Source organism: Cricetulus griseus, chromosome 4 (genome assembly GCF_003668045.3).
Source record: "Cricetulus griseus strain 17A/GY chromosome 4, alternate assembly CriGri-PICRH-1.0, whole genome shotgun sequence".
Lineage (NCBI taxonomy): Eukaryota > Metazoa > Chordata > Mammalia > Rodentia > Cricetidae > Cricetulus > Cricetulus griseus.
The window spans coordinates 92,886,836-92,899,893 of record NC_048597.1 but is presented as its reverse complement, the minus strand read 5'-3'; the positions used below and the strand labels follow the sequence as shown (position 1 = coordinate 92,899,893).

Genomic DNA, 13,058 nt, shown 5'->3' with positions numbered 1-13,058 from the left:
TAAATGCAATTTAAAGAATTTATAAATGTTCTCCCCAGACCTATTAAAGTTTAAGCATAGCAAATATAGAGACTGCAAATGACAATTCAGCCAAGCTGTGAGGACACATCAGACTGACTCAGGAGCTGCACCCCCAAGATAGGTGACCTTGAGCAATCATCTCCACACACACCCCCAGCCTCAGTTTCCTCATCTGTATTGCAGAGTGTGCAGATGTATGCAGGGAGGACCGATAAATAGAAAGAGCATCGTGGTTGCTAACCACCATTGAGGATGTCCACTTCTCTGGCTGACTGGGAGCTCATGGCAGGAAGGCCTGTAATGATAGTCTGCTCTGACTCCAATTGAGAGGCAGAGAGATTGGAGAGAGGCGGTCCATTGAGGTGTCAGAAGTGGGATGCAGCCACTGGCTTGATACCTGTGTTAGTCTGGTCCTCCCAAGAAGAGGTGCCATGCAAGGATCTCTGAAAAAGAGATTTTGGGGAGGGGAAAGACCTGGGTTAGGGAGCTGAGGGCAGAAGCAGGAGTTGAAATAAAAAGACTCAGTCTGCCATGCATGGCGGCGACAAAGGAACGAGGAAGGAAGATCACACAGGAAGAATAACCACCAGGCCATTTGGGGGAGCCCGGGCTAGAGGGGCCCATAATGGGACCTCTTCCTTCCCAGGGTTGAACCTGGACCAATCCCATGTGCTCAGTCCTGGCTGGCATCGTGGCAGCTTGGTGGAACCATGATGGATCTGAGGGTGGCTTGCAGTACCACTGCACTCTGATCCCTGATATGGAGTTTCCAAGTGATTGCATTCCTAGGCTACCACAAAGCCCACGTTCTCAGGTCCCCCTCCTAATTTATTTTAGGATGGTGCTGGGTTCTGGACTAGAAATACATAGTTAAGTCAGCACTCAGAGTGGTCATGCCCCAAGCACTGTGTACTGAGCTGACTGGGTGAAGGACTCTGGGTTGGGTCCTTCAGATGAAGATTCTATTGAATTCTCAGAGAAACACACAGTGGGGATCTTATTGAAGCCTCCATTTTATAGATGGGAAAACTGAGGCTCACATAAACCATCAAGTCAAGCTACTGGCCCCTGTAAGGTCAGAGCTGGGATTGGCCATTCTAACTTATGCCCATGGTTACATGGTAGCCTGGAGAAAAGGTTCTGGGCTAGTATAACTGCTTAGCTTTCAGGTATGAAAATGCCAAGCCCAAGATAACTGGAGCATTTGTCCGGTGATCCAAAGAATCCAGGAATAGGAGACCTCAGGCTGGACACAGGGACTTGAACAGCTGTGCCTGAACTCCTCCTGTCTCTGGTCTTTGCTGTCCTGTCTGCAGGCTGTATGTTCAGACAGACCTTCCTGGCATGGTTCTAACATTCCTGGGCAGAAACGAGCTCTTCTTGGGCCATCTGAGAATAAATATGATCACACACACACACACACACACACACACACACACACACACACACACTATACTTGAGTAATGGTGCCAATCATGTGTTAATCACTATGACTACTCAGTGCCGATTGGCTGGCCTGGTCAAGTGATCATTCCAGAGTCCTGGGGTGGAGACTTGGGAGAGTTCAGCTCAGGTAACCATATAGATAGGGAGAAGGGGGGAGGGTTCTTCAGAAAGTTGAGGTGCTGAGACCAAAAGCAGGGGAGGATGGCCGGATAGTCTGGGGACACAGATATTGGGGCAGGTGGGCCTTGGTGAGAAGTCAGAGGTGTGCCCCTGGGATGGTCTTTTGGCTTCCTGCAGTCTCGTCCCCCTTTCCCCTTCCAGCGTCTACTGGGATTATGCTGTGACCATCCGCTTAGAAGAGATCGTCTACCTGCACTGTCACCAGCAAGGTAGGGAATCGTGGGGACAGTAGGTGGCTGGGCATCCATCATGGATCCCTATCCCTACTCACCATTCATTTAGCATCACAAGACACTCCGGTGTGCCTCCGGGAGCAAACCGCATTACCTCTCTTAGTGTGGTGTGGTGCAGCCAGATACAAAGTAACCACTTAGTGACAGTGGTGTAGTGCAGCCAGATGCAAAGTGACACAGACTGTTGGTACAGCCAGATATGAGTGACACAGACTGTTGGCTCTGGAGACAGGACTTAAACCTATATTTTTGTGAGTTCAAAATCAGTTGTGTACAGACCTGAGATCAGCAACTACTATATTCCATTAAAGCCAGAAGAAGGTATATTTAGAATAAACAGGGTGAGCTGTGCCTCATCTAGGTATGGAACTCAATGGTTTAATCCCCTTTACTAAGGCAGACCTTGGTTCTGATACAGGTTTTGCAACTTACCAGCTGTGTGACCTTGGGGATGATACAAAACCTCTCCGAGTCTTGGTTTTGTCCCTTGTAAAATAGGCAATAATACGGGCTGGTGAGATGGCTCAAAGATTAAGAGCACTGACTGCTCTTCCAGAAGTCCTGAGTTCAATTCCCAGCAACCACATGGTGGCTCACAAACATCTGTAATGAGATCTGGTGCCCTCTTCTGGCGTACAGATCTACATGGAAGCAGAATGTTGTATATGTAATAAATAAATAAAACCTAAAAAAGAAAAAAAGACAACAATAGTTAAGCCTCACAGGGATATTCTGGGAGTTACAGTAAGACAGGACTATTAACACACAGTATTGGTATGTATTGGGTATCTAATATGTGCTCTTAGGAGTCATTTACAACTCAGAGCCTCAGAGTTGGCTCCCCTGAGTCTGGTTGGTCTTGGGGGTTGAGGCATGTGTTTGCAGAGTGGGGACTACACCATGCTTCACAGTGATACTTGCCGTTTTCTCTTGTCTGGTGGTGGCAGTGGACAGTGGTGGGACTGTCGTGCTGGTGAGTCAGGACGGGATCCAGAGGCCACCCTTCCGCTTCCCCAAAGGCGGTCACCTGTTACAATTCCTCTCGTGCCTGGAGAATGGGCTTCTTCCTCACGGGCAGTTGGACCCACCACTTTGGTCACAGCGAGGAAAGGTGAGGAGTCAGCTGTGGGAGGCTAGGGTGATGCCAGCCGTGGGTATCACTGAACCCTACTGTGACTTGGTGAGCTCCTGTGCTCCCCTCTGAGACCCTCAGTATTGCCAGGTTGGGGACAGATGGCTCTCTGAAGTCTGCCCTGGGATATGTTCCTGCAGGGCAAGGTATTTCCTAAGCTACGCAAGCGGAGCCCACAGGGATCCTCAGAGTCCACATCTTCAGATAAAGAGGATGACGAAGCCACAGATTACGTATTCCGCATCATCTACCCTGGCATGCAGTCCGAATTCGGTGAGCATCCCTGGGCCCTGCACTCAGTGGCTTCTCCTGAGAACCACTCCAAATGTTACAAGTAGGGGGCAACAGGTCTGGGGCCAGCAAAGGGGACTCAGAGCCAGAAGTGTCCCAGTGCCTTCCACCTCCTCCAAAATGAGAACTAATAGCCACCCCTTATTCAGCTAGTAAAGATGCCACTAGGCAGGAGGTGACAGTGGCATGGGTTCTGGAACCCTGGCTCCACGTGGGCAGGTTTCTATTCATCCCCTCCCTGGCCTTCTTTTTCCTCATTTGTGAAATGGGCTGTCTGCTGCAGGCATTCAGCACACACAGAATAGGTGCACACTAGCTACTGTGTGATCCCTCTTATCAGTATCTTACTTCAAGTTATGAGGGGTCAATGTATGCACAAAGATCTGAATTCAAATATCTATTCAAAAGTTAAGCTTGATTGCACATGCCCATAACCCCAGCATTGAGGGACAGATGTAGGCAAACCCCATATGTTCCCTGGCTAATCAGCACAGCCAAAATGGCAAGCCTTTGATTTGTAAGAGACCCTCAATGGGATAAATTAATAAAGGATAAAAGAAAACACCCCAGATCTTGCTCTGGCCTCTGCATGCAAGCATATTGTGCATGCAACACTTGTGCATGTGCACACACACACACACAATGCCAGGTATTGTATAATGGCAGGTGCTTGTTCTTGTTAGCCTGGTGCTAGGGTGTCAGAGTCAGGCAATCCCCTGGGTTTCGCAAGCCAGCCAGCTTATCCTACTTGCCAAGTTCCATGCTACTGAGAGACTGTCTCAAAAGCCAAAATACATGGTACTAGAGAACAGCACTTGAGGCTGAACTCTGACTTCCACAAGCATGTGCACAAACATGCACAGACACCCACATAACCGTGTGCACCTGTACAGACACACATGTGCTCACACACAATCAAGCCTGGATTGAGCGAGGTGTGATGCAGCACACTGTAATCCAACACTCAGGAGGCTGAAGCAGGATGAGTTTGAGGCTAGTCAGGGCTACTGGGCAAGTCCATGTCTTAAAGAGAAACAGTCACTAGTCTGCTATTAGTGCCGCTGTTATGGGTCTCTGTTGTTTCTGCAAAATGAGAAAAAAAAAAACTGCCTTCTTTACAGGTCGCCAAGGATAAATTGCAAACCTGACCTAGTGCCTGGCACAGAGTGGGCAATTTATAAATGCCCAGGGCTTTCTCCTCTAATCAGCACAATATATGTGGGAGATGTGTGGAGCAGGGCGGGGGTGGGGTGGGTTAGAACCTGGAGGGAACTGGTTTCTCTGGTGGTCTCTGTCCCACCTACCTTAGCCTTCCCTTCTCACTGATTCTTTTTGTTTTCTGCCTCAAGTTGCCCTTGACCTCTTGGGCAGCCCTCGACCCGTGTCCGTTGGCCCTGCCTGGATGATGCTTGCTGCTGGCCAGTCTGTTCTGGTGGTAGCCAGGGGGATCAAGTGGGCACAAACCAGAGGGTACCTCACCGTCCCCACACCGAGTGTGAAGGAGCAGCCCCCCAGTAATGTCTGGTTCCCCTTCCTCTGGGGCTGGGTGCCGCTTCAGCCATGTCATCATTTGAGTCTTGTTCCCAAGGAAAATGGAAAACGCAAACAAACGAACAGTTTTCAGGGTTGGGTGCCTCTCAATCCCCACCCCACAGAAGGCAGGGCAGCCATTAGGTTCTGTGACTCATTGGTGCTGTCCGAATGACAGGAGTGCTGCAGGCATGATTGCCTGCTCCCCATGCCAAGCTGAGAATCAGGGTATTTTCTGGCCAGCTCAGTGGTGAGTCTGAGAGGAGGGAGAGTGAAGCCACATACCATCCGTGGGTGCAAAAGCCTCATTCTGAAACCAGCATGCTTCTCTGATTCATGGGTCAGGATGACCCAGTCAGCCCCGGGCTCTGAAGACAAGGAGAGGGGATAAGGGTGCAAATCTCTCTCTCCTCTGGGCTCAGGAGAGGAGCCTAGATGAGAGCTGTGTCCTAAGAGGCCATAGCAAGTGAGAGAATGAGTACCCATCTCGTGTCTGAGAGCAGGGATCAGCAAAACCATACCCAGGGGCCACATCCAGCCCCATTCTGTACAGCCCAGGAGCTGGGGGGTGTGGTTTATGTCCTTGACTGCAAAACAGCAAAAGAAAGACAAGTCTTGGATCAGCAAGACTGCTCGCCGAGTAAAGGCACTTGCCACCCATGCCCAACAGCCTGAGTCCAATTCCCCAGAATCCACGTTGTGGAATGAATATATTTGAGGGCTTTGTCTCCAGGACATCAGGGGTGCTAGATGGGCATATGGCTTTTTAAAAAATATAATTAATTTTATTTTATTTTACATACATTGGCATGAGGGTTTCAGATCCCCTAGAACTGGAGTTATAGACAGTTGTGAGCCTGTGGTGCTGGGAATTGAACCTGTGTTCTCTGGAAGAACAGTTATAATAACCACAGAGCCATCTCTCCAACCTGGCATATGGCTTTTTGAGGAGCCCCCATCTGAGTCACCGGTTGAAGATGATTTCTAGTTCAGGAGTGTGAACAGTGTTAATGGTCTCCCTGGCTAGATTCCCCGGCCCCAGGGACTCCACTTGTGTGTTGAGATGGTTTCCTACCCTTCTTACCACACAAGCTCCCGAAGAGGTACTCTTGGAACTCAAGCCCCCCAGCCTTTCTTCAGAAGTGCCCAGTAGGTCCCCCTTCCCCAATGTCACCTTCCTGTGAGCAGAACTGAATGAGGGCATGGCGAGGTGAGGTTGTCTGCAGTCTTCCTGGCTTTGCGCTGCTTCCTCTGTTCTGCCTTTGCCCGCCCTCGGCTCTGCTCCACAGCCAGAGCCTCTGAATCTTGGTGGTGGTTTTCACCGGATCAGGCGGGCTAGAGGACTCCATCAGATTGTGGTTGGGCACATTTGGGACTGTCACACTCAGATCCTCCCTGTCCCTGAGCCAGCTTTGAGGGAGGTGCTTGCTTTGGGGTAGGTTTCTGTACTCCACATTGGTTTAACCAAGGTTATTGCTGGGGTCCCCTTTCTATCCACTACCCACCGCAGTGCCCCAGGACCTGATGGATGTCTCTGTGAACAACCTTCCATCGCTATGGCAACCCAGTCCTCGGAAGTCTTCCTGCTCTTCTTGTTCACAAAGCGGCTCGGCTGATGGCAGCTCAACCAATGGCTGCAACCATGAGAGGTAGGTGGGGCTTAGGCTATGCATGGAGGAGTTTGAAGCAATGACCAAAGGCCTGTGACTGTCTGTTTCTTGCTTTGCCCTAAATTTTGAGAGGTGTGAACATAACCTATGGATCCCCAAGAGCTAGGTTTAAATCATAGCCTTGTGTGGTTGTAACCACTGGTATTCTCTTTCATGTGTCAGTTAAGGTAAGGTTCTGATGCAGTAACAAACAATCCTGAAACACCTATGGCTTTTTATAATAAATGCCAAAGGGTCCTGCATGCCATGGCTCTGCTTTCTAATGGACATTGACTTGGATGTCACTACTCTCCATATCAGAGGCAATGAATAGTATTTGTGCTTTCAATTCAGTGGCCCCACTCACAGGGAAGCCGAGAAATACGGCCCAGGATGCACTGGGATCCGGAAATATTATTTAACAATGGCCCTGTGTTCTATGGTCCTCCACAAAACATTAACTATAAGTAGGGTTATTAGAAGGAACTACTGAGTCATCATGGACCATTGAGAAATGATACTTTGCCCAGTGCCTGCTCTCATAGCATCTACTTACATACTCGCATCAACAAGGAGCTCACCTCCTTGCAGGGTGCCAACCCTCCCTCCAAGGGACAGCTTACTATATGTACCTGGAGCATCCCGAGAGCAGGAAGAGGGACTCCCTCTGTGTACATACCAGGACTTCAGCCAGGCTCCCTTGCCATCAGGCCTGCTGGATTTGTCTGGTGTTGCTGAGATAACCTCAGGATAATGTACTAAGATTCTCCTGTTCTGTCCTCTATAAGAGCACACAGTCCTCCTCGCTCCTGTCTCCACAGCCATGCTAGGCATTGCTCTTCTCTTTTCACTCAAAACAGTAACATAAGCATTGTGCAGGGAACAGTCACTTTGAGCCCTGCCTACTGTGCAGCCCACCGGGCCAAATCCATGGGCCGCTTTATAGTAGATCACTTCATACTGGTTCAAGAAAAATAAAAGAATGCATGTGTGTGTGTGTGTGTGTGTGTGTGTGTGTGTGTGTGTGTGTGTGTTGGAGTAAGCCTGTTATCCCAGCATCCAGGAGGCTGAGGCAGGAGGATTGTAGGTCCCAGACCAGCCTGGGTTATACCATGAGACGCTGTCTCAAAAACAACAACAAAAAAAAATCAACAAAGGAAAATAGAAAAAGAAAATGTGCTAGCATGATTGAGAGGTTCAGGGCCTGAATGGCTCCAGATTCTCAGAATGGGAACAACTCTCCAAGTGTTCAGATGGGGGGATGAGTGTGCCTTTATGGTGGCCCTCTCTGATGGTGGCGAAGAATATTTCCAGCAGCCACTGCTATGTCACACCATACTTAGAAACTCAGGCAGAAGAAAGAGCATGCTTCTAGGGAGATACAGCAAAAATCCCAGTGCTGGTTTCCATTGACCCACGTTGGGTCACATGACCCAACTTCTCTTAGCCATGTTTATGTACTGGGTGATCATCCACCTGCATCCAAGCCACAGAGGCACGATGAAGGCGCGATTCCACCAGGGAAACCTGGGGTGTGACAGACAAGGGGCTTGTGGATGGGAGCCACAGCAGCCTCCCTCTGCCCTGACAGCTGACTTCGATCTGCTGTGTGGAGCATGGATGGTTCCTCTGCAGAGCAGCTAAGCAGTGTGTGAACCTCTGCTCTCCTCCCCCTCCCTCTCTTCCCCTCCCCCTCCTGCAGGGCTCCATTGAAACTGCTCTGTGATAACATGAAGTACCAGATCCTTTCCAGGGCCTTCTATGGATGTGAGTACAGGTCTCTAATACTGCTGTGATCTTCAAGAAGCATTTATTTATTAAGTGCCTCATATGCCAAGCAACTTCCTGGTACTCAGGGCAAAGTGGTTGAGGGTGCCCTGGCAGGTACTCACTGCAGTCAGGTTAGTCCCGAGGGGACAGGATCATCTTGGAAAGCAAGCAGAGCATGCCGAATCTCTCAGGTACCCCCTTCTCCAAACAGCAGTGACTCTGTTCATATCTGGCCTTTGTTCTTTCTATATGAACGGGAGGCAGGCCCAGAATGAGCCCAGAAGTCCTCGGCTCCCCTGCCTTCCTGTCCCTTCCCTGCCCACTGCACATCTGTGAATTGCTTTGGCTTCCAGCAGAGGAGGGTGTTGTCCAAAAAAGACAAAACATGCCTTGGGTTTAGTAGGCCAACCACCTGTCCCCAACTTGCTTTCTTTGTCTAGAAAGGGGACGGTGAGAATTTTCTGGGTTGGGGACCCCTGAAGTTGGGTTGGGTAATAGGACAGCCCCATGGATCATTCAAGAGAGACTGGGTGACATGTGCTGGGTAGAAGATGACATCTGCCTTCTCTCCCGGTCAGGGCTCGCCTACTGCAGACACCTGTCCACCGTGAGGACTCACCTGTCGGCCCTAGTCAATCACATGATCGTGTCTCCAGACCTGCCCTGTGACGCTGGGCAAGGGTTGACAGCCAGCATCTGGGAGCAGTACATCCAAGACAGCACGGTGAGCAGGGCAGGACTGGTGCACCAAAGGGAAGAGTGGAGGAAGGCCATCTTGTCAGGCCAGTCTCACAGGGACCCAAGTAGACAGGTCTATCTGAACACGGATCCTCAAGTCCCAAGACTCACAGCTAACTTGAACCCTGGCCAGGTGAAACTGTGAGGGGGGTCAGAAAACATTCATAGGTACAGCCTCCCAATCCCAAAATCCAGAATGTTCTGAAATGGAAACTGAGTATTGACATGAAACCCTAATGGAAAAATCCCACACCTGACTTCACATGACAGGTCACAAACACGCCATGAACTAAAAATACTGTATAAAATGACCTTCAGGCCATGTGTATATGTGTATGTTAAATATATGGATTTTGTGTTTAGACATGAATATATATATATATATATATATATATATATATATATATATATATTCAAACATCTAAGAAAATCTGAAACCCCTCAGGGTCCAAGCATTAGAGATAAGGGCTGTTCAACTTGGAAGAGAAGAGAAGGGAACGGTAGTACAAAAATGTCACTGTGGCTCTCATAAAACTGAGGCAGAGGGATTGTGAGTTTGAAGCCAGCCTAAGCCACTTTGTGAGTTCCAGGCTCATCTGAGTTACATAGCATAATGTTCTGAGTAAATTTATGGTAATGTGTTGTGCTGAATTCATAACTACTTTGGGACACATGTGAACCTTTGGCTGCAACCTAGGCACCTGCTCCCACACTGTCTGTCTCAGGCTACAGCCTGGGCACCTGCTGTCTGTCTGTCTCAGGCTACAGCCTGGGCACCTGCCCCAATGCTGTCCATCTGTACCTTTGTCTTTGTTTCTGTACCTACAGCTACAAAGCCGTGTGGATACACAGCAGCTGTCTGGGTTTGTCTTTCTGTTGCTGTCATAAAATAACCTGACACAAGCAACTTAAAGGTGTGGGGGGTTTGTTTTTGCTATAGTTCCACATCTGTTCCACTGTAGTGGGGAAGTCGAGGCCACAGGCTCATGAGGTAGCTGGTCCCATCTCATCCATGGTCAGGAAATGGGGGGGGGGTGCGCTGGAGAGATGGCTCAGAAGTTAAGAGCAGGGGCTGCCCTTCCAGAGGACCTCAGTTCAATCCCCAGCACCCACATGGTGGCTTACCACCATCTGTAAGGAGATCTGGTGCCCTCTTCTGGCCTGCAGGAATACATGCAGGCAAAACACTGTATAGACAAATCTTTAAGGAGAGAAAGAGAGAGGAATGAATGCAAGCAGCTGCTCATCTCAGTGGGGGGGGGCAGCATAGGGAATGGCACTACCCACAATTAAAATAGGTTTCCCCACACTAATTAACGTAATCATGCTGATCCCCCCAGAGGCCTGACCAGAGCCCAAAGGGGCTCATCTCCCACGTGATACTAGCCTCTATCAAGCTGGCAATCAAAACCAGCCACAGCACTACACAGAGATCCTAGAGTTAACCCACAGGACATGTATATACACACAGATCTGCCCCATAGAACACTTTCTGACATACAAGTCAAAGCTAGGCATGGTGGCACACACCTTTAATCCTAGCACTGGAGAGGCAGAGGCATTGGGATCTCTGTGAGTTCAAGTCCAGCCTGGCCTACAGAGTGAGTTCCAGCACAGTCAGGGCTACATAGTTAGACCCCATCTCAAACAAACAAACACACAAACACACAAAAAAGAAATATAAGTCATATAATACATATATATATATATATATATATATATATATAAAATTCATCAGTTTTTTCTTTTTTTTAGTCTACACATCTACTGATAGGTAAAGGTACATTTATGCCTAACTGCATATTACATAGCTTATATATTTCTGTGTTTATTATATATCATTATATCTTTGATCTCTCATCTATAGATATAGAGTAATAGAAATATATAATAATATGGTAATATTTAAATAGCCATACTTTAATATTTGTATCTACCTTATCTATGTTTCTTTTTAATTTTTAAGTATTTATTTATTTTCTTATGTGTGTCAGGAGTACACAAATGCCACAGTGTGTGTGTGGAGGTCAGAAGACAACAGCTTGCATTCTCTTCCACCACCTGGAAACCAGGTTGTCCGGCTTGGTGGCAAATGCCTTTACCGGCTGCGCCATCTCTCATCCTCTAGATCAATCTCTCAACTGTCAGCAGCAGTCAGCTGCTTTTCTTCCAGACTCTTCTTCCAAATCTCAAAGAAACAGTCAGAACTAAGCTCTTTGTGAGTGGCCCACGGTTTATTTAATTTCCTGTTGACAGGAATTCCCTTTTTTAAAATTCAAATTTGTTGTTGCCTGAGTTTTGTGGGGTGGAGTGTGGAGGATGAATCTCACTAGATAGCCCAGGCTGGCCTTGAACTCACAGCCCCCCCCCCCCCCCACACACACACACCAACACATACACGCATGCACGCCCGCGCATACACGCACACACGCACACACACCAGCCTCCCTAGTATTGGGCTGGGTTTGCAGATCTGCACCAGGACAGGAGTTCTCTGTGTAGATTTGAAGACAGGCTGGCCTCAAACTCACATAGCTACCTGCCCCTGCCTCCCCAGTGCTGAGATTAAAGGCGTGGGCCAGCCACCATTGCCCGACTTCCTTCTAGCTCTTTTTTTTTTTTTTTTTTTTCCTTATAGCTCTTTTCAAAGAGTCATTTTCAGTGGTATAGGAGCCCTCTGTGGTGGCAGCACCCTGGCGCCTGCCCTCCTTCATTACTGGCATTTTGATTTTGAGAATGGGTTCCTAGAAGTTGATTACTGTGTATTAAAATGTGAAATAGATAAGCCAGCGTACTCTCGCAACCTCCCACGGCCACATTGTGAGCCTGCTGGTTCCTGGGGATCTGCGGGACTGACTGGCTTCTAGGCTCAGCTCCAGCTCAGCAGAGCCTGCAACTCCCGGGGAGGAGCCCACGCCTGTGTTTCTAAAGTCCCCGGAGTGCTTCCGTGACCCAATTTAGGAGACACCAGTTTAAGGTCAAATTGGGTGAAACAAGAAATGAGCACAAGAGAATTCAGTGAACTCTCCTCCTACTGTCTGGCCCCTTCTCACGGCTTAGCTACCTTCCTGTGCTGGGTACACTGAGTCCCAGGAACACAGTCCCCCTATCTTGTTGCCAAGCAACACTGGGCTTATTTCTCATGTGAGCCACGTCGGTGGGTGAACATCTCTTTTCACCTGTAAGATTTGTGAACCTGCCATGCCCTAGCACTCGGGGTCTCTTGAGAAGCCTATGGGAAGCCACCTCTTCCCTCTCCTGCCCTGGCCTGCAAATTGCTTCAATTACTTCCTCTCATACCCATTGGCCAGAAAGTGTCATATGACCACATCTAGCTGCAAAGGAGGCTGGGAAATGGAGTCCAGTGGCTCCAGGCGCCCAGGAACTGGATTTTCTGTTTTTATTATTATCTGATGTCTTTTCATTATAGCAAATAATTTCAGCTGTGGAATTTGAAAGAAACAGGATCCAAGACCATAAATAAAACAATAAATGTTAAAATTTAGCATAGCATAGCATTATAGAGGTCTAGGGGCTGGGGAGAAGTCTCTGTGGGTAAGAGCACTTTCTGTTGTGGGAGAGGGACTGAGTTCGGTTACCGGAACCCACAGCAGGCAGCTCACAATGGCCTTTGACTCCAGTTCCAGAGGATCTGCCACTGTCCTTTGGTCTCTAGGGCACCAGGCATGCATGCAGTGCACATGACTTGTGAAGGTACTCACACATACACATAAAATACATACAGACAAAGGTCCAGTGTTTTACCATAAAGTAAAATGAAGAAAGATATAACTTAAACTTCTGTCTTAATGTTGGGGGTGGGGACAGCAGCAAACTGAACCTGAAGTAAACAGAAGACAGGAGGAAGGATGGATAGTGACCAAAGCGGAATTAGATCAGACAGAGGAGAGATAAGAGGTGGGGATAAAGCTGGCTCTCAGGAAAGACCAGTGAAGCTGGGAAAAAGTGTGTGATGTAGAGGACCACAGTCAGAAGTCAGAGAGGAGATATCACTACAGACTCGACGGCAAAGGAATGGAAGATAACATGCAAATACTATGTGTACAT

At 48.5% G+C, this 13,058-nt stretch overlaps 1 protein-coding gene across 1 annotated transcript in view; it reads left to right on the top strand.

Moving 5' to 3' along the window:
* Sgsm1 (small G protein signaling modulator 1) overlaps nucleotides 1-13,058 on the top strand; it is a 47,243-nt gene that overhangs the window by 14,012 nt on the left and 20,173 nt on the right. Inside the window, exons 9-15 of the mRNA XM_035444167.1 lie at nucleotides 1,789-1,856; nucleotides 2,828-2,991; nucleotides 3,153-3,285; nucleotides 4,653-4,817; nucleotides 6,344-6,482; nucleotides 8,185-8,249; nucleotides 8,831-8,976. Coding sequence (XP_035300058.1) covers nucleotides 1,789-1,856; nucleotides 2,828-2,991; nucleotides 3,153-3,285; nucleotides 4,653-4,817; nucleotides 6,344-6,482; nucleotides 8,185-8,249; nucleotides 8,831-8,976 — 880 coding nt within the window. The remainder of the gene's footprint in view (nucleotides 1-1,788; nucleotides 1,857-2,827; nucleotides 2,992-3,152; nucleotides 3,286-4,652; nucleotides 4,818-6,343; nucleotides 6,483-8,184; nucleotides 8,250-8,830; nucleotides 8,977-13,058) is intronic.